The sequence below is a fragment of the Salmo trutta genome, chromosome 28 (genome assembly GCF_901001165.1).
Source record: "Salmo trutta chromosome 28, fSalTru1.1, whole genome shotgun sequence".
NCBI lineage: Eukaryota > Metazoa > Chordata > Actinopteri > Salmoniformes > Salmonidae > Salmo > Salmo trutta.
The window spans coordinates 18115581-18137105 of NC_042984.1; the positions used below are offsets into that span (position 1 = coordinate 18115581).

A 21525-nucleotide genomic window follows, 5' to 3' on the forward strand; every position below is an offset into this window, starting at 1 on the left:
ACATGTGGGGTCTCATCCTCATTAATCTAGTGCATGTGGAGTCTCATCCTCATCATTAATCTAGTACATGTGGGGTCTTATCCTCATCATTAATCTAGTACATGTGGGGTCTTATCCTCATCATTAATCTAGTACATGTGGAGTCTCATCCTCATCATTAATCTAGTGCATGTGGGGTCTCATCCTCATCATTAATCTAGTGCATGTGGGGTCTTATCCTCATCATTAATCTAGTACATGTGGGGTTTCATCGACATCATTAATCTAGTGCATGTGGAGTCTCATCCTCATCATTAATCTAGTACATGTGGGGTCTTATCCTCATCATTAATCTAGTGCATGTGGTCTTATCCTCATCATTAATCTAGTACATGTGGGGTCTCATCCTCATCATTAATCTAGTGCATGTGGGGTCTCATCCTCATCATTAATCTAGTACATGTGGAGTCTCATCCTCATCATTAATCTAGTGCATGTGGGGTCTCATCCTCATCATTAATCTAGTGCATGTGGAGTCTCATCCTCATCATTAATCTAGTGCATGTGGGGTTTCATCCACATCATTAATCTAGTGCATGTGGAGTCTCATCCTCATCATTAATCTAGTACATGTGGGGTCTTATCCTCATCATTAATCTAGTGCATGTGGTCTTATCCTCATCATTAATCTAGTACATGTGGGGTCTCATCCTCATCATTAATCTAGTGCATGTGGGGTCTCATCCTCATCATTAATCTAGTACATGTGGGGTCTCATCCTCATCATTAATCTAGTGCATGTGGGGTCTTATCCTCATCATTAATCTAGTATATGTGGGGTCTCATCCTCATCATTAATCTAGTACATGTGGAGTCTCATCCTCATCATTAATCTAGTGCATGTGGGGTCTCATCCTCATCATTAATCTAGTGCATGTGGGGTCTCATCCTCATCATTAATCTAGTGCATGTGGAGTCTCATCCTCATCATTAATCTAGTGCATGTGGGGTTTCATCCACATCATTAATCTAGTGCATGTGGGGTCTCATCCTCATCATTAATCTAGTGCATGTGGGGTCTCATCCTCATCATTAATTTACATTTACATTTAAGTCATTTAGCAGACGCTCTTATCCAGAGCGACTTACAATCTAGTGCATGTGGGGTCTCATCCTCATCATTAATCTAGTGCATGTGGGGTTTCATCCACATCATTAATCTAGTGCATGTGGGGTCTCATCCTCATCATTAATCTAGTACATGTGGGGTCTCATCCTCATTAATCTAGTGCATGTGGAGTCTCATCCTCATCATTAATCTAGTACATGTGGGGTCTTATCCTCATCATTAATCTAGTACATGTGGGGTCTCATCCTCATCATTAATCTAGTACATGTGGAGTCTCATCCTCATCATTAATCTAGTGCATGTGGGGTCTCATCCTCATCATTAATCTAGTGCATGTGGGGTCTTATCCTCATCATTAATCTAGTGCATGTGGAGTCTCATCCTCATCATTAATCTAGTACATGTGGGGTCTCATCCTCATCATTAATCTAGTGCATGTGGGGTCTCATCCTCATCATTAATCTAGTACATGTGGGGTCTCATCCTCATCATTAATCTAGTGCATGTGGGGTCTTATCCTCATCATTAATCTAGTACATGTGGGGTCTCATCCTCATCATTAATCTAGTACATGTGGAGTCTCATCCTCATCATTAATCTAGTGCATGTGGGGTCTCATCCTCATCATTAATCTAGTACATGTGGAGTCTCATCCTCATCATTAATCTAGTGCATGTGGAGTCTCATCCTCATCATTAATCTAGTGCATGTGGGGTTTCATCCACATCATTAATCTAGTGCATGTGGGGTCTCATCCTCATCATTAATCTAGTGCATGTGGGGTCTCATCCTCATCATTAATCTAGTGCATGTGGGGTCTCATCCTCATCATTAATCTAGTGCATGTGGGGTTTCATCCACATCATTAATCTAGTGCATGTGGGGTCTCATCCTCATCATTAATCTAGTACATGTGGGGTCTCATCCTCATCATTAATCTAGTGCATGTGGGGTCTCATCCTCATCATTAATCTAGTACATGTGGGGTCTCATCCTCATCATTAATCTAGTACATGTGGGGTCTCATCCTCATGGCTTTGTACAGATTACTGCTAAATGGACAACCATCTCAGCATCTGTACATTTAGAAGTTCTAGACACAAACAAGCGACTACACCAGAGTCATGTGCCCATGTGAACCCTGAGGTCCCTTTCTGCTGGGTTTTTATCCAAACATTAAATGGAGAAGATGAGTGAGTATTGGTACAGAAGTGGTTCATCAAGCTGTGCTGGGCTGAGGGAAGACCCGAGAGATCAAAGTGACAGTAAAGCTAGTGTCCTGGGTGGGGCTCGTTAGGGCTGGTTAGGCTGGGAGGGAGTTGGGTGTGGAGAACTGAGACTGTTTATCACACACTGAATTATAACCTTTGGGATATCTCCACAGTGCCTGTCTCTCTGAAGTGTTCTAGACTCACAGATGAGCATCATGTGACCCTGAGAAGGCTGTGTGTGGTGTGTGTGGTGTGTGTGATGTGTGTGAGTGAATATGTTGACCGTGAGAGAAAATTTGTTTGAGACCTGCTCCACCTTTACAAAAGTGTCACATTCCTTGTCATACATCCAAAGACATGTCAGTAATTGAATGCTCACCTTGAGCTGCAGGTAGTTGATGGAGTAGTTGGTGGTGCAGTTGAGGGGTCCCTCAGTAGACATCTCCAGGGGGTAGAGGAGACCCTGGCCCTGAACACTGAGAGGACAGCTGAGCTGCAGCACTGTGTGGCTGATCCCACTGGGACCTTTGTTCACCAGCTGACAGGGACAGGGGAGAGAATGAGGAGGAAGAGAGAAAGTAAGTAGAATATTACAAGAATATAATCCCCCACCTGGTCGTTGTTCTCAAAAAATGAATCTGTTCAGGTTGACCCAGACCTCCAGGAAATGGACTGTTGATGTGATGTCATCTAAACTTGAGCACTGTTAATCTTCCTGTTCTGAGAAAGGTTGTCCGGTGGGAAGTCTGACAACATGAGTCTAGGTTGTCCGGTGGGAAGTCTGACAACATGAGTCTAGGTTGTCCGTTGGGAAGTCTGACAACATGAGTCTAGGTTGTCCGGTGGGAAGTCTGACAACATGAGTCTAGGTTGTCCGGTGGGAAGTCTGACAACATGAGTCTAGGTTGTCCGGTGGGAAGTCTGACAACATGAGTCTAGGTTGTCCGGTGGGAAGTCTGACAACATGAGTCTAGGTTGTCCGGTGGGATGTCTGACAACATGAGTCTAGGTTGTCCGGTGGGATGTCTGACAACATGAGTCTAGGTTGTCCGGTGGGATGTCTGACAACATGAGTCTAGGTTGTCCGGTGGGATGTCTGACAACATGAGTCTAGGTTGTCCTTACAAATTGAAAAATTTAGTTAGACTTTGTAATGATGTAAGGCTCAAAACAAACCCCTGTGTGTCCTGGAATGTCTTTCTTTCTTCTTCTTTCTCTTTCACAACATTCACAAGGCCGCAGGGACTACCAGAATGTGTACTGCGAGCATGAGCTGACCAACTGGCAAGTGTCTTCACTGACATTTTCAACCTCTCCCTGTCCCAGTCTGTAATACAAACCTGTTGTAAGCAGACCACCATAGTGCCTGTGCCCAAGAACACTAAGGTAACCTGCCTAAATAACTACTGACCCGTAGCACTCATGTCTGTAGCCATGAAGTGCTTTGAAAGGCTGGTCATGGCTCACATCAACACCATTATCCCAGAAACACTAGACCCACTCCAACTTGCATACCACCCCAACAGATCCACAGATGATGGAATCTCTATTGCACTCCACACTACCCTTTCCCAACTGGACAAAAGGAACACCTATGTGAGAATGCTATTCATTGACGACAGCTCAGTGTTCAACACCATAGTGCCCTCTAGTCTCATCAATAAGCTAAGGACCCTGGGACTAAACACCTCCCTCTGCAACTGGATCCTGGACTTCCTGACAGGCCGCCCCCGGGTGGTGAGGGTAGGTAACAACACATCCGCCACGCTGATCCTCAACACGGCGGCCCCTCAGGGGTGCGTGCTCAGTCCCCTCCTGTACTACCTGTTCACTCATGACTGCACGGCCAGGCACAACTCCAACACCATCATTAAGTTTGCCAATGACACAACAGTGGTAGGCCTGATCACCGACAACGACGAGACAGCCTATCAGGAGGAGGTCAGAGACCTGGCCATGTGGTGCCAGGGCAACAACCTCTCTCTCAACGTGATTGAGACAAAGGAGATGGTTGTGGACCACAGGAAAAAGAGGACCGAGCACACCCCCATTCTCATCGACGGGCTGCAGTGGAGCAGGTTGAGAGCTTCAAGTTCCTTGGTGTCCACATCACCAACAAACTAACATGGTCCATGCACACCAAGACAGTCGTGAAGAGGCCAGGACAAAACCTATTCCCCCTCAGGAGACTGAAAAGATTTGGCATGGGTTCTCAGATCCTTAAAAGGTTCTACAGCTGTACCATCGAGAGCATCCTGACTGGTTGCATCACTACCTCGTATGGCAACTGCTCGGCCTCCGGCCGCAAGGCACTACAGAGGGTAGTGTGAACGGCCCAGTACATCACTGGGTCCAAGCTTCCTACCATCCAGGACCTTAATACCAGGCGGTGTCAGAGGAAGGCCCTAAAAATTGTCAAAGACTCCAGCAACCCTAGTTAGACTGTTCTCTCTGCTACCACACGGCAAGTGGTACCGGAACGCCAAGTCTTCTACCCCCAATCCATAAGACTCCTGAACACCTAATCAAATGGCTACCCAGACTATTTGCATTTTCCCCCCTCCCCCTTCCCCTCTTTTTCACAGCTGATACTCTGTTGTTGTCATCTATGCACTTTAATAAATCTACCTACATGTACATACTACCTCAACTAACTGGTGCCCCCGCACATTGACTCTGTACCGGTACCCCCCTGTATATAGTCTCGCTATTGTTGTTTTACTGCTGCTGTTTAATTACTTTGATTTTAGTAACTTTTTTATTATATTACTTTTATTTAGTTACTTTTATTTCTTATTCTTATCTGTATTTTTTTTACTGCATTGTTGGTTAGGGGCTCGTAAGTAAGCATTTCACTGTAAGGTCTACACCTGTTGTATTCGGCGCATGTGACTAATACAATTTGATTTGATTTGAAGTAGTGTCCGTCTGGTGTGCTTCTCAGCTTCTCCAGGAAGTAGTGCCTGTTTGGTTTGCTTCTCTGTTTCCCCAGGAAGTAGTGTCTGTCTGGTGTGCTTCTACACAAAGGCCACTGTCTGGGAAGTACTACCTGCTACTACAGACCTGCTAAAGGCCAGTGTCTTCTGTATAGAACCCTGTGCTACATCCTGATGACTCTGCCTGTCCAGCCGGCTAACAGCTAGCCTCCTGGAGGGCCTCTGGCTGCTTACATTGAAAAAAGAGAATGTCCACTGGCGGTTTTGATGCACTCCCCTTTTTCTATGCATTGAATGTTCCATTGGATCTTCCCACCCTAATCCTAATCCTAACCTGTCCAACCCCAACCTCAACCCTCTGGCTCCTTACTTCATAGACGTGTTGGACTACAGGCCCAATGTCCTGCTCCTCCTGGGGGGTCTTGGAGACCTTCCAATTGGGGGGAGGGAAGAAGACCTTGTCTGGCCGGGAGACACTTCAAAAAGAGAGAGAGCAGAGATAACAAGAGATAGCAGCGAGAGAGTGAGTGACTGTGTGTGTGTTTGGGGGGTTAAAGAATAGCACTTTTATGGAGTTCCAAAAGGTTTTCTAACACTGACGGAGTTTCTTCCAACCACCAGACTTCCCTCTGAACTCACCCCTGTAAAATAACATCGGCCTGGACAACCACCTCCAGCTTGTAGGGCACCACCTCACTGTGGGAATTATTCTCATTTTTACTGTGGAAAGAGGGAGAGAGAGAGGGTGGTGAAGTACAGAATACAAACACCTATCAGCAACTGTCTGGTAAGAGTGCCTTGGAAAGTTTAGCCTTCAATTATTTTGTCAATGACACAAACACATGTCCAGTTATAGTCCCAGTTCAAACATATGCTTAGAGAGGAGAGGTAACTGTGAGTCATACCTGCGGATCTGCAGCTCAAACTGAACCGTCTTGCGTGTGTCCTTCAGTCGTGGCACAGTGAAACGCAGGCCTGCCCACAGCTGCAGATGAGAAGCAACGTGGTCAAAGACTTCAGCCCCAACATGATGTAAGAGAGACAGAGGTACTAATGGCTAAGGGATATTGCAACCAACAGATCAAAGCCAACCTTGTGAGGGAACCTGTGCACTGTTTTGTTACTATTTTTTACACATACAGCACAGAGACAGTGAGCAGACTACAGCATACTGGGGGGGGGGGGGGGGGGGGGTTAATCAATCAGTACTCTCTGTCTATCTGTCTGTCTGGGTGGCACACAGCTGTAATACACCTGGGCCTGCAGGTCTGGGACTTCATGGTTACAGCATTCTGTTCTGCTGCCCTTTTTCTCTATTGGAATGTCATGCCACTTTTATTTTCCATCCAAACCGCACGCACGTACATACAGTAATTGCAATCAGGAGACCAGCAAGGTTAAAGCTTTTACTATTTAACTCTGTGTGTGTGTGTGTGTGTGTGTGTGTGTGTGTGTGTGTGTGTGCGTGTGTGTTTGTGCACTGTTAAAACAATGAAAATACTGCTCATAAAAATGCTGGTTTCTCCCTGGCTCAATGAATATATTAATCCATAACATCTGTCTGTATATATGCAATTATGAATTATCACTAATCCACTCCAGGCTAAGTATCATCGGTGCACACAATGAGTACTACAATGGCAGGATCTATATATACACTATGTATTTGTTGCATACTAAAGTTTTTCAACTTTAGTTTACACTTGAAATAAAAACCATTTTATCAGAAAAACCTCTCCACCAACGCCCACTTTACAGTCTTCCTCTGCAGTCAGACACTACAAACCCACAGCAACCCACTGCCCACGACCAGCAGGTCATTAGGAGGGAACCTCTGCTCAGCAGGGACGTAGACCAGCTTCCTGCTAACCGTACAGGAACTTCCTCTCTGAACACTGATGTAACATGACAAGAAAGTCTTTCCTGTCCAGTTCTCTACCAACCCCACAAAAGCACAACACAATCCCTTCCTTCACACAGGAGAAAAAAGTGATTCTCTGCATAGCTCCGATGACTGTTTTCCACCACTAAACAAATCTCAGAGGGCTAGCGTACTATTCCACAGTTCATCACCACTCATCAGAACCAATGAAGGATATTGCTTATGAGTAGGGCCAGGACCATGTGACCTAATCAGGAAAACCTGGTCGCCCTATTCACAATCAATGCGCTTCAGAAAGGTCTTGACTAGGACCTGAGCGGGAGTTTCTTTTTAGGTCCATGTGACCTCATTCTGATTGAGACCAAGATGGCTGAAACGTCAATAATGTTTTCACTTCAAGAGCCAGAACTGCCCCTGTTTTCCACCCATGTGACCTAACCAGCAAATACTTCTGGCCCTACTCACAACCAACACTTTCAGAAAGGGCGAGCAGAACCTAAATCCTTGACTTACGCTGGTGCCAGACTTCATGGGATTGCCCAGGTCACAGCTGAGGTAGTGTGTCTGGTTCTCAGCCTCGTAGCTACAGGTCAGCTGGGTCAGGCTCTGGGTGAGAAAGAAGAGAAAATATTTTGAAATTAGAACACAATAAAGAAGAAAGATATTTACAATCTATAGACTCATTTTATAATTTCATCTTTATGTAAATAGGCTACTCTCAATTAGCTCAAAACTATTTTGCAAGATGACGTGTTAAAGATGGCAGCAGTCAGCGACATTATAAAACGTTTCATAACTCAAGAACATTTGGTTCCATTTAAAGTTTTCATAACTTCCATAACAGTCCTCCTCCCAATAAATCTATCATTGTAAGTCTTATAAGCCAATAGACTGGGAGCCTCCATATTTAATAGAAATGCTGGGGTGAGCTGAATGTTTAATATTTGCTCTCACCTCGTTATTGCGAGCTATACCGCTGTAGTCTGCTTCAGGAGGTAACACCACATACAGTTCAGCCTCATAGGCCCCACCTTCACCCTCGTTCCGCGCGTTGAAAGTCAAGGTCAGCAAGTTGTCGTCACCTAGGTACACTTCCTTCCTGTCCCTGATGGACCAACAAAACCAGAAATAGATTACTAATAGGGTCAGAGGTCAGGTCAAGAGGTGTCGGGTCTCTGAGGGTAAATAATGCACAGAGAGGTGGGAGAGAAAACTGTTAAAGCTTTGTGCACAGTGCACATAGTAGTTGGCAATAGCAGTCTGGCCACTAACATGTTTTGTTGCTATAGCCTGATACTTTGTGCTTTGTCTCTTCCTCTTCCCTGTTCAGGCTTTCTGCTCTACATATCAGGTTGATTTAGAGCCGGGATTCAGAACGGGACACATCCCAAAGCGCATCACATAGATTCATCTCAGGAAATCCCCCCCCCCCCTGACCCCCTTCCCTCCCCTCCCCCTGACCCACTCCCCTGACCCCCTCCCCTGACCCCCTCCCCCTGACCCCCTCAACCTCCCCTGACCCCCTTCCCTCCCCCTGCATCCCCCTCACACAAAACTTTTCCAATGTAGCAATAAAGTCATACATGCGATAGAGCACAGACTAAGACTTTAAAACATCTCCCCCTTACCCTCCATCTCTCCCTCCAGCTCTCTCCCTCTCTGAACACAATGAGAGAGGAATTCCATACAAGGGCCACACAGATGCTTCTAATTACAGCTGAACTCATAAAAAGAGGAAGCAACATGGACCATATTTCAAACACTGATCTTCTGCTGGCCAGTCAGCCAGCCAGCCTAGTCAGCCTCCTGCAGCCAGACAGCCTAGTCAGCCTCCTACAGCCAGCCTAGTCAGCCTCCTACTGCCAGCCAACCAGCCTCCTACAGCCAGCCTAAAACAGTCAGCCAGCCAGCCTAGTCAGCCTCCTACAGCCAGACAGCCTAGTCAGCCTCCTACAGCCAGCCTAGTCAGCCTCCTACTGCCAGCCAACCAGCCTACAGCCAACCAGCCTCCTACAGCCAGCCTAAAACAGCCAGGCAGCCAGCCTAGTCAGACTCCAACAGCCAGGGACACTTCTTGAAAGTCCAATATCTTGAAAACTTGACTGCTGACATACAAAACAGTTTGGGAATGTATCAAGTGGACTAATGGAAAAAAATCCTAAATAGTTTGAGTGTATTTTCCCTTTAAAGAAAACAAGAAAAAGAAAAGGGCTAACATTGAAAGAAACCACAAAAAACAAAAACCTTTCCTCTGGAGCATTGGTGGAACAGGTTGTGTGCCTTGGCAGGAAAACAGTAGAAATATCAACTACAGGAATGAAGGATATGTCTCGGCTACATTGCTGGGAATTTCATAATTGACCCTTTGCCCCAAGCTACTATTATACAAAGTATTCAAATGAATGCAGCACTATCATCTAACTGCCAAAGACAGTTAATGCATTATGATTTTCCTCAACTGAACTCACTATCGCCCTGTAGCACTCACTTCTGTCATCATGAAGTGCAATGAGAGGCTAGTTAAGGATCATATCACCTCTACCTTACCTGACACTCTAGATCCACTTCAATTTGCTTACTGCCCCAATAGATCCACAGACGATGCAATTGCCATCGCATTGAACACTGCCCTATCCCATCTGGACAAGGGGAATACCTATGTAAGAATGCTGTTCATTGACTATAGGTCAGCCTTCAACACCTTAGTGACCTCCAAGCTCATCATCAAACTCAGGGCTCTGGGTCTGAACCCCGCCCTGTGCAACTTCCTGACGGGCCGCCCCCAGGTGGTGAAGGTAGGAAACAACACCTCCACTTCACTGATCCTCAACACAGGGGACCCACAAGGGTGTGTGCTCAGCCCCCTCCTGTACTCCCTGTTTACCCATGACTGCGTGGCCACGCATGCCTCCAACTCAATCATCAAGTTTGCAGACGACACAACAGTAGTAGGCCTGATTACCAACAATGACGAGACAGCCTACAGGGAGGAGGTGAGGGCCCTGGCGGACTGGTGCCAGGAAAATAACCTCTCCATCAACGTCAACAAAACGAAAGAGCTGATCGTGGACTTCAGGAAAAAGCAAAGGGAGCACGCCCCTATCCACATTGACGGGACCGCAGTGGAGAATGTGGAAAGCTTCAAGTTCCTCTGCGTACACATCAGTGACAATCTGAAATGGTCCACCCACACAGACAGTGTGGTGAAGAAGGCGCAACAGCACCTCTTCAACCTCAGGAGGCTGAAGAAATTTGGCTTGGCCCCTAAAACCCTCACAAACTTTTACAGATGCACAATTGAGAGCATCCTGTCGGGCTGTATCACCGCCTGGTACGGAAACTGCACCGCCGCAACCATAGGGCTCTCCAGTGGGTGGTGTCGTCTGCCCAACACAGGTCTCTCCAGTGGGTGGTGTCATCTGCCCAACACAGGGCTCTCCAGTGGGTGGTGTCGTCTGCCCAACACTGGGCTCTCCAGTGGGTGGTGTCGTCTGCCCAACACAGGGCTCTCCAGTGGGTGGTGTCGTCTGCCCAACACTGGGCTCTCCAGTGGGTGGTGTCGTCTGCCCAACACAGGGCTCTCCAGTGGGTGGTGTTGTCTGCCCAACACATCACCGAGGGCACACTGCCTGCCCTCCAGGACACCTACATCACCTGATGTCACAGGACATCAACCACCCAAACCACGGCCTGTTCACCCCGCTATCATCCAGAAGGCGAAGACAGTATAGGTGCATCAAAGCTGGGACCAAGAGACTGAAAATCAGCTTCTATCTCAAGGCCATCAGACTGTTAAATAGCCATCACTAGCCGGCCTCCACCCAGTTACTCAACCCTGCAGCTTAGAGGCTGCTGCCCTGTATACATAAACATGGAATCACTGGCCACTTTAATAGACAGTTGAATAATGTTTACATACTGCTTTACTCATCTCATATGTATATACTGTATTCTATTCTACTGTATTTTTGTCAATGCCACTCTGACATTGCTCATCCTAATATTTATATATTTCTTAATTCCATTATTTTACTTTTAGATTTGTATATTATTGTGAATTGTTAGATATTACTACACTGTTGGAACTAGAAACACAAGCATTTCGCTACACCCGCAATAATATCTGCTAAATATGTGTATGTGACCAATAGAATTTGATTCGATTTTTATTAAAACTCATAATTACCAAAATGGTCTTGTTTATGTGATAGAAGACTAATGACGAATTGAAAGCGCAAACAAATATAGAAATCAAAATGATAGAGCAGAAAGAGAGCAAGACAGAGAGGTGGGGCAAAATGCCCACAGATCAAAGTGTGTCGATGCTCTGAATACTACTTCAAACGATTCGAGAGGGAGGCTGGTACAGGTTGGCACACATACAACTCCCTCCCCAGTCCCCATACATTCCAAACAAATCTGTTCCATCCCACCTGTCTTTTCCCCCCCCACCAGCTTGACAGCCGATCCCTGTACCTGTAGACCAGCGCTCCTTCCTGTTTTCAAAGCAAAGTAGTATCCTCTGCTAGTGGAGCATTGTAAGGCTATTAACAGACTGGCTAAACTAAACAAACGGGTGGAGCGCGACACAGCTTCACTTACCCATCAGATCAAAACAACAACAAGGCTGACTCATCTGCATAGTGGGGTGAAAAGTTCACTTACTACATACAACCTGGCTCACAGTTGACCATACATAGCTATATTGTCCTGATCCAGTGCATGCATGTCCTGAGCCCGTGTATGGTCTAAGACTTATAGAGAAGGAAATGAAGGGACTAACTCACCCGTGCACCGCCAGCGTTAAGTCAGGAACACAGATGTTGTCTTCCCCACAGTCCAGCAGAATCTGGACCTAGAGGAGGGAAGAAGATGAGAGGAATACATGAAACAGTGACAGAGCTTATACATGATCACACAGGCCCCGGTAAAAATGAAGCCTACACTTCTTTCAGTTAGAATTCACACAAAGAATTAGACACACTTTGCTTTGGTGGTAAACATACAATAGAGCCACTGTAGCGGGACGGGACATGTCGTGTAGCCAATAATGAGGAATATATTCCAGTCCAACGATCAACCGCCCCCCGTGTAGAGTGTCATCCCTACAGACCAGACGCCTGTAATAATCCTGTTAACAGTCCTCTCTCCCGGGGAAGCTTATAGACTGTATGACTGTGTGTGATGACACAAATAACACTAATTCAGCCCCATGCCTGACTTCACTTCCCTTTTGAGGGAAATGGCTCAATAAGAAGGCAGGAGAAGCTCAAGATCACGTCTGACTGTGTGATCAAAACCCCTCTCTTAAACCCTCTCTCTGGCCTGGAACACAGAGGAACAACATTTACAGGAAAACTCTCCAGCTCAGCAGAGACTCCCATCCCCCGGTTTCACACCTCTGGCCCTGGCTACTACGTTGGGCCCTTCCAGAACACTCTCCCCTGGCTAGAGTCATATGACCTGGTCAGTCAATCACAGGCTGTACCTGGTGGGGTCTCAAAACCCCAACACAGTCTGTGCTTTAGTCTGTGACACAGCGGTGCAGAGACAGGTCAGAAGAACTCTGCACCACCTCAACTCATTTCTGTACCTCCTACATGGACAATCCTGCCTCTAGACATTCCCAAGCGGTATTAGTGCATCTTTGACAATAAAACCACTGTACACTATTCACCACAACACCTCCAGTAGTCTATCCACCTCCTTGTTTGCAGGGCGTGTCTGGTTAGGCTCCAAAACTTCGGCTTGCCTCTAGAAAAATGTTTGTGTGCCCGAACAGCCGAAAAAACACTCACTGAAGTCCAAAAAAACAGAAACGTCACAAAATGTTGTCATAATATGTGCACAAACTCTTCCGAACTGTTTCAGCTGGGAATCATGCTGAGGCCTTCAGGCCAGGCTGATCTTGAGGCCTAGACGCTACGCTGGAATGACCAGAAAGACATGAACTAAGCAGGAAAGGGTGCACGTGTGTGTGTGTGTGTGTGTGTGTGTGTGTGTGTGTGTGTGTGTGTGTGTGTGTAGCAGCCTTAGCGTAGGTAATGGTTTCCCTGTGTGATTCCATCACAGTGTGATGAGCATGATGTTTTAGATGACATTGAGGATAATAAATAGAAGTTGAGGGAGGTTAGAAAGAGCTCAGCACCTCCCCTGTCATTACACAGCCAGGGGTTCTAATTAAGGGAAAGCAGGGTAACCATAGTAACCACCAGCTCACTCACTCTGCCCCCTCAGTGAGTGCTGCATGGCCCACAGTCAGACCCAGTCAGTCAGAGGAAAGGTTACAGGTTCCTATCCTCGCTGAAGCTAAGAAACATCACCTGACAGTGTCCCGGCTTCACGGCAACATGTGGAGCACATTACAGAGAAACTCTGAAACTACACAGAGGCATCAGTGAGCTCTCACTCGGCAACCAGAGGGTGTGAGAAACGGGGTAAACCACAACTGCCAGCCCAGTACATACGATGCCATATAGAGAAATCTATAATAAAGCATGGTGCATGTGATTAAATCCAGGCGGTAGTCAGTAATCACCCCCTACACGGTGTTACATTCACAATGGGTGTTACATTCACAATGGGTATCCATGATTAATGAAACATGTCCGCAGCTTTACACTACTAACCCCCCCCCCCCCCCCCCCCCCATACATCATAGACAGACATGGGTTGTTCGAGCCCCACTCTGAAATTCAGTTTCCGCACTACAACAGAATCTTTAGAGTTCAGTATTTAGATGTAGTGTAAGTACAACACAGCAGATCTGATGAGGCCCCAGCAGCTTTGATACAACAAGGAGACACCAATGACAGGGCTCAGTCCTGCCCTGCTCAGAGGGAGAGAGACAGAAATACAGAGGGAGAGAGATGAAGGGAGATAAATAAATACAGAGGGAGAGAGAGAGGCTGCGGTTACTGGGTCTGGCTGCGTGGAAAGTAATCCACGGAGACTCTCTGCCACAAAACGTTACAAAACCCGGACAGATCATTTCAAGTCATCAGTCTTAAGTCTCAAGTTATTTTATTTCCTATTAAGTTAAGTCTCAAGTTATTTTATTTCCTATTAAGTTGTCTCAAGTTATTTTATTTCCTATTAAGTTAAGTCTCAAGTCATCATATTTGTTACTTGAGTCAGTGTCCACATTTCTGCCATATGGTCCAGCATGCCACAGCTGAAGGCAGGCAGCCCACACGTTGAGCCCTGCTCACGTCCCTCTCTCTCTCTCTGCCTGCCAGGAGAAAACTGGAAAAATTCAGGCAAATCTACACCAGATGGCACATGGCCTGTGTGTTGCGAGCGAAGCACCCCATTGGCCCCACCCAGAAATATCTATTAACCCTGTGTGTCTGACTGTGCACCCCTCAGTCGGAACACGACTTATCAACCGTTACACAGCCTAGCTGGGCTGAAATCAGCTAGTCCTGGAGGGGCAGTCAAACTCTAACTCTCTCTCCACCATAGTTTGCACATGCCTCAAATTTCTTCTGTTGAAAACTGCTTTCCAGAGCCTCTGGACCCCTTCCCAGCAGAGCGGTTTGGAAATCAACAAGGAGAGCAGCCTTAATCTTTCTGAGGGTGTGTGTGGGGGAGAGGGAAGGAAGGGGGAGGTCTGGTCAAGGTGAAAACCTTACCATCACCTCTGAGTTAGTGAATGGATTTCCAGCCACGTCTTCACTAAGTGTTGTTCATTAAAACATGTGCAGTGCTCCACCACCAGAGATAAGGGGCTGTTGACTCAGAGGAGTCCTCCAGGGTTGGAGTGCTGCGCTGGGGGTCAGACAGAAGGGAGGGAGGATGTGCTGGGGGTCAGGAGTGCTGTGGGGGTGATGGCTGGGGGGTCAGTGGTGCTGTGGGGGCCAGTGGTGCTGTGGGTTGCTGTGCTGGGGGTCAGTGGTGCTGGGGGGTCAGCAGTGCTGTGGGGGTGCTGGGGGCTGGGGCGGTCATAGTTAGACAGAGGGGGGATGTATTGAAGTACCTTCTGCTCGATGAGCTCGATGGTCTGGTAGTTGAGGATGGGTCTGAGGCCGTGGGAGTCGAACGCTGCCTGAGGATCCAGACTGAAGTTGAGGGAGATGTAGATGGAGGAGAGCTTATCTCTGAACTCTTTGTCATCCTGGAGTCAGATAGAGAGACAGAGAGAGACAGATAGAGATAGATAGACAGACAGACAGACAGACAGACAGACAGACAGACAGACAGACAGACAGACAGACAGACAGACAGACAGACAGACAGACAGACAGACAGACAGACAGACAGACCGAGAGAGACAGATAGAGACAGAGAGAGACAGATAGAGAGGGATAGAGAGGGATAGAGACAGATAGACAGAGAGAGACAGATAGAGGACAGAGACAGAGAGAGAAAGAAAGAGAGAGAGACAGCGACAGAGAGAGACAGATAGAGAGACAAAGACAGAGAGAGAGACAGAGACAGATAGACAGAGAGACAGAGAGAGACAGATAGAGAGACAGAGACAGAGAGAGAGAGAAACAGATAGAGAGACAGAGACAGAGAGAGAGAGAAACAGAGAGAGAGAGGGACAGAGACAGATAGATAGACAGAGAGAGACAGATAGAGGACAGAGAGAGAAAGAAAGAGAGAGAAAGAGACAGAGAGAGACAGCGACAGAGAGAGACAGATAGAGAGGGATAGAGACAGATAGACAGATAGAGAGACAGAGACAGATAGAGACAGATAGACAGACAGAGACAGAGAGAGACAGATACATAGACAGAGAGAGAGAGAAACAGATAGAGAGAGGGACAGAGACAGATAGATAGACAGAGAGAGAGACGGATAAAGAGAGGGACAGAGACAGAGCGAGAGACAGATAGACAGAGAGAGACAGATAGATAGACAGAGAGAGACAGATAGAGAGACAGATAGAGAGGGATAGAGACAGATAGATAGACAGAGAGAGACAGATAGAGGACAGAGACAGAGAGAGAAAGAAAGAGAGAGACAGCAACAGAGAGAGACAGATAGACAGATAGAGAGACAGAGAAACAGAGACAGATAGAGACAGATAGACAGACAGAGAGAGAGAGAAAGAGAGAGAGAGAAAGAGCCAGAGAGAGAAAGAGACAGATGGAGAGACAGAGAGAAGATAGAGGGTTCATCAGAGTGAGTGAGTGAGTGAGTGAGTGAGTGAGTGAGTGAGTGAGTGAGTGAGTGAGTGAGTGAGTGAGTGTCTGCCTGTGCCCGTGCCTGTGCCTGTGTCCGTCTAGCCGAGACTTTATTTAAAACATTTTTTAAATCATTATTATTATTATTTTGTCGTTTTTTGTGTTTTTTTTAAGGGGTAGATCAGCTTTAATATTGCAGATAGATTGTAGCTTCCATCAATGTAATTGTCTGCATCACTTCCAATCCCACATATATTTATTAGCAAATATATATGTATATACATATACATACATATAAATACATATTTTATTTTTTATTTTCTTTATTACCCTCCAACCCTACCACCCCTCACCTGTATTTCCATCTTATACATACTATATACATACTATATACATTTTATGGACACAGTGTACTTTACAATAGTTTGATTTTGTTTGTTTTTAACTCTTGTCCTTCCTCTACCCTCCACCTCTCCCATATATTTATATTTATGTCCATCCGGTTTGCCATATATTTCAAACTGTGCTCTTTCAAAAAAGTTCTTAACCTACATATATACGTTTTATGGACACAGTATGTACATTAGTTATCTTGTAGTTATTAGTCCCAACCTTCAGCTCCATTCAACCCCTCCCATCTATCTCTTAACACCATCCATGTTGGATTTCTATTTGCTATATATTTTTCAACGGTGCTGTGATGCTTCACAAAAGTTCTGAACCTTTCCATTCTCATTGTTTCTACAGATTGTATATTGAAAATAAACATTTTTGCTAAAATAATTATTAATCGATTGACTATGACTTTTTAGATCACCCAGTAGTGCTATCTGTGACCAAAAACAAGCTACATATGGGCAGTACCAAAACAAGTGATCTAATGATTCTACCTCTTCGCAGCAAAATCTACAGAGCTGGGAAGGTTGTATACCCCATATAAATAACATTATGTTGGTTGCAAGAATTCTGTATAATAATTTACATAAAAAAATTATACGTTTTGAATCTGGCATCGTTTTGCGTATTAGATCATAAACCATGTTTATTTTTATTTTTTGCTAGAGGCGTCACTACAGACCCCCTGGTTCAGCGGTCTAAGACACTGCATCTCAGTGCTAGAGGTGTCACTACAGACCCCCTGGTTCAGCGGTCTAAGACACTGCATCTCAGTGCTAGAGGCGTCACTACATTCAGCGGTCTAAGACACTGCATCTCAGTGCTAGAGGTGTCATTACATTCAGCGGTCTAAGACACTGCATCTCAGTGCTAGAGGTGTCACTACAGACCCTGGTTCAGCGGTCTAAGACACTGCATCTCAGTGCTAGAGGCGTCACTACATTCAGCGGTCTAAGACACTGCATCTCAGTGCTAGAGGTGTCACTACATTCAGCGGTCTAAGACACTGCATCTCAGTGCTAGAGGTGTCACTACAGACCCTGGTTCAGCGGTCTAAGACACTGCATCTCAGTGCTAGAGGCGTCACTACAGACCCTGGTTCAGCGGTCTAAGACACTGCATCTCAATGCTAGAGGCTTCACTACAGACCCCCTGGTTCAGCGGTCTAAGACACTGCATCTCAGTGCTAGAGGTGTCACTACAGACCCTGGTTCAGCGGTCTAAGACACTGCATCTCAGTGCTAGAGGCGTCACTACAGACCCCCTGGTTCAGCGGTCTAAGACACTGCATCTCAGTGCTAGAGGTGTCACTACATTCAGCGGTCTAAGACACTGCATCTCAGTGCTAGAGGCTTCACTACAGACCCCCTGGTTCGAATCCAGGCTGTATCACAACCGGCCGTGATTGGGAGTCCCATATGGCGGCGCACAATTGGCCCAGCGTCGTCCGGGTTTGGCCGGTGTAGGCCGTCATTGTAAATAAGAATTTGTTTTTACCTGACTTGCCTTGTTAAATAAAGGTTAAATAAAAAATAAAAATAAACATGGTTTATGATCTAATACGCAAAACGATGCCAGATTCAAAACGTATAATTTTTTTATGTAAATTATTATACAGAATTCTTGCAACCAACATAATGTTAGCACTGAGATGCAGTGTCTTAGACCGCTGAACCAGGGTCTGTAGTGACACCTCTAGCACTGAGATGCAGTGTCTTAGACCGCTGAACCAGCGTCTGTAGTGACACCTCTAGCACTGAGATGCAGTGCCTTAGACCGCTGAACCAGGGGGTCTGTAGTGACACCTCTAGCACTGAGATGCAGTGTCTTAGACCGCTGAACCAGGGTCTGTAGTGACGCCTCTAGCACTGAGATGCAGTGTCTTAGACCGCTGAACCAGGGTCTGTAGTGACACCTCTAGCACTGAGATGCAGTGTCTTAGACCGCTGAACCAGGGTCTGTAGTGTCACCTCTAGCACTGAGACGCAGTTTCTTAGACCGCTGAATGTAGTGACGCCTCTAGCACTGAGATGCAGTGTCTTAGACCGCTGAACCAGGGGGTCTGTAGTGACACCTCTAGCACTGAGACGCAGTGTCTATGACCGCTGAATGTAGTGACGCCTCTAGCACTGAGATGCAGTGTCTTAGACCGCTGAACCAGGGTCTGTAGTGATGCCTCTACCACTGAGATGCAGTGCATTAGACTGCTGAACCAGGGTCTGTAGTGACGCCTCTAGCACTGAGATGCAGTGCCTTAGACCGCTGAACCAGGGGGTCTGTAGTGACGCCTCTAGCACTGAGATGCAGTGTCTTAGACCGCTGAACCAGGGTCTGTAGTGACACCTCTAGCACTGAGATGCAGTGTCTTAGACCGCTGAACCAGGGGGTCTGTAGTGAAGCCTCTAGCATTGAGATGCAGTGTCTTAGACCGCTGAACCAGGGTCTGTAGTGTCACCTCTAGCACTGAGACGCAGTTTCTTAGACCGCTGAATGTAGTGACGCCTCTAGCACTGAGATGCAGTGTCTTAGACCGCTGAACCAGGGGGTCTGTAGTGACGCCTCTAGCACTGAGATGCAGTGTCTTAGACCGCTGAACCAGGGTCTGTAGTGACACCTCTAGCACTGAGATGCAGTGTCTTAGACCGCTGAATGTAGTGACGCCTCTAGCACTGAGATGCAGTGTCTTAGACCACTGAACCAGGGGGTCTGTAGTGACGCCTCTAGCACTGAGATGCAGTGTCTTAGACCGCTGAACCAGGGGGTCTGTAGTGACACCTCTAGCATTGAGATGCAGTGTCTTAGACCGCTGAACCAGGGGGTCTGTAGTGACGCCTCTAGCATTGAGATGCAGTGTCTTAGACCGCTGAATGTAGTGACGCCTCTAGCACTGAGATGCAGTGTCTTAGACCGCTGAACCAGGGTCTGTAGTGATGCCTCTACCACTGAGATGCAGTGCATTGGACTGCTGAACCAGGGTCTGTAGTGACGCCTCTAGCACTGAGATGCAGTGCCTTAGACCGCTGAATGTAGTGACGCCTCTAGCACTGAGATGCAGTGTCTTAGACCTCTGAACTAGGGGGTCTGTAGTGACGCCTCTAGCACTGAGATGCAGTGTCTTAGACCGCTGAACCATGTGGTCTGTAGTGACACCTCTAGCACTGAGATGCAGTGTCTTAGACCGCTGAATGTAGTGACGCCTCTAGCACTGAGACGCAGTGTCTTAGACCGCTGAACCAGGGGGTCTGTAGTGACACCTCTAGCACTGAGATGCAGTGTCTTAGACCGCTGAACCAGGGTCTGTAGTGACACCTCTAGCACTGAGATGCAGTGCCTTAGACCGCTGAACCAGGGGGTCTGTAGTGACACCTCTAGCACTGAGATGCAGTGTCTTAGACCGCTGAACCAGGGTCTGTAGTGACGCCTCTAGCACTGAGATGCAGTGTCTTAGACCGCTGAACCAGGGGGTCTGTAGTGACACCTCTAGCATTGAGATGCAGTGTCTTAGACCGCTGAACCAGGGTCTGTAGTGACACCTCTACCACTGAGATGCAGTGTCTTAGACCTCTGAACCAGGGGGTCTGTAGTGACGCCTCTAGCACTGAGATGCAGTGTCTTAGACCGCTGAACCATGTGGTCTGTAGTGACACCTCTAGCACTGAGATGCAGTGTCTTAGACCGCTGAATGTAGTGACGCCTCTAGCACTGAGACGCAGTGTCTTAGACCGCTGAACCAGGGGGTCTGTAGTGACACCTCTAGCACTGAGATGCAGTGTCTTAGACTGCTGAACCAGGGTCTGTAGTGAAGCCTCTAGCACTGAGATGCAGTGTCTTAGACCGCTGAACCAGGGTCTGTAGTGACACCTCTAGCACTGAGATGCAGTGTCTTAGACCGCTGAACCAGCGTCTGTAGTGACACCTCTAGCACTGAGATGCAGTGCCTTAGACCGCTGAACCAGGGGGTCTGTAGTGACACCTCTAGCACTGAGATGCAGTGTCTTAGACCGCTGAACCAGGGTCTGTAGTGACGCCTCTAGCACTGAGATGCAGTGTCTTAGACCGCTGAACCAGGGTCTGTAGTGACACCTCTAGCACTGAGATGCAGTGTCTTAGACCGCTGAACCAGGGTCTGTAGTGTCACCTCTAGCACTGAGACGCAGTTTCTTAGACCGCTGAATGTAGTGACGCCTCTAGCACTGAGATGCAGTGTCTTAGACCGCTGAACCAGGGGGTCTGTAGTGACGCCTCTAGCACTGAGATGCAGTGTCTTAGACCGCTGAACCAGGGTCTGTAGTGACACCTCTAGCACTGAGATGCAGTGTCTTAGACCGCTGAATGTAGTGACGCCTCTAGCACTGAGACGCAGTGTCTTAGACCGCTGAACCAGGGGGTCTGTAGTGACACCTCTAGCACTGAGATGCAGTGTCTTAGACTGCTGAACCAGGGTCTGTAGTGAAGCCTCTAGCACTGAGATGCAGTGTCTTAGACCGCTGAACCAGGGTCTGTAGTGACACCTCTAGCACTGAGATGCAGTGTCTTAGACCGCTGAACCAGCGTCTGTAGTGACACCTCTAGCACTGAGATGCAGTGCCTTAGACCGCTGAACCAGGGGGTCTGTAGTGACACCTCTAGCACTGAGATGCAGTGTCTTAGACCGCTGAACCAGGGTCTGTAGTGACGCCTCTAGCACTGAGATGCAGTGTCTTAGACCGCTGAACCAGGGTCTGTAGTGACACCTCTAGCACTGAGATGCAGTGTCTTAGACCGCTGAACCAGGGTCTGTAGTGTCACCTCTAGCACTGAGACGCAGTTTCTTAGACCGCTGAATGTAGTGACGCCTCTAGCACTGAGATGCAGTGTCTTA

General features: G+C 47.1%; 1 protein-coding gene across 1 annotated transcript in view; it reads right to left on the reverse strand.

Annotated features, from left to right (window-relative positions):
• LOC115165649 (integrin alpha-5-like) overlaps positions 1 to 21525 on the reverse strand; it is a 79677-nt gene that overhangs the window by 14071 nt on the left and 44081 nt on the right. Inside the window, exons 18-25 of the mRNA XM_029718905.1 lie at positions 15116 to 15253; positions 11925 to 11992; positions 8092 to 8242; positions 7651 to 7743; positions 6161 to 6240; positions 5895 to 5975; positions 5626 to 5731; positions 2699 to 2857 (exon numbers count right to left, since the gene is read on the reverse strand). Coding sequence (XP_029574765.1) covers positions 2699 to 2857; positions 5626 to 5731; positions 5895 to 5975; positions 6161 to 6240; positions 7651 to 7743; positions 8092 to 8242; positions 11925 to 11992; positions 15116 to 15253 — 876 coding nt within the window. The remainder of the gene's footprint in view (positions 1 to 2698; positions 2858 to 5625; positions 5732 to 5894; positions 5976 to 6160; positions 6241 to 7650; positions 7744 to 8091; positions 8243 to 11924; positions 11993 to 15115; positions 15254 to 21525) is intronic.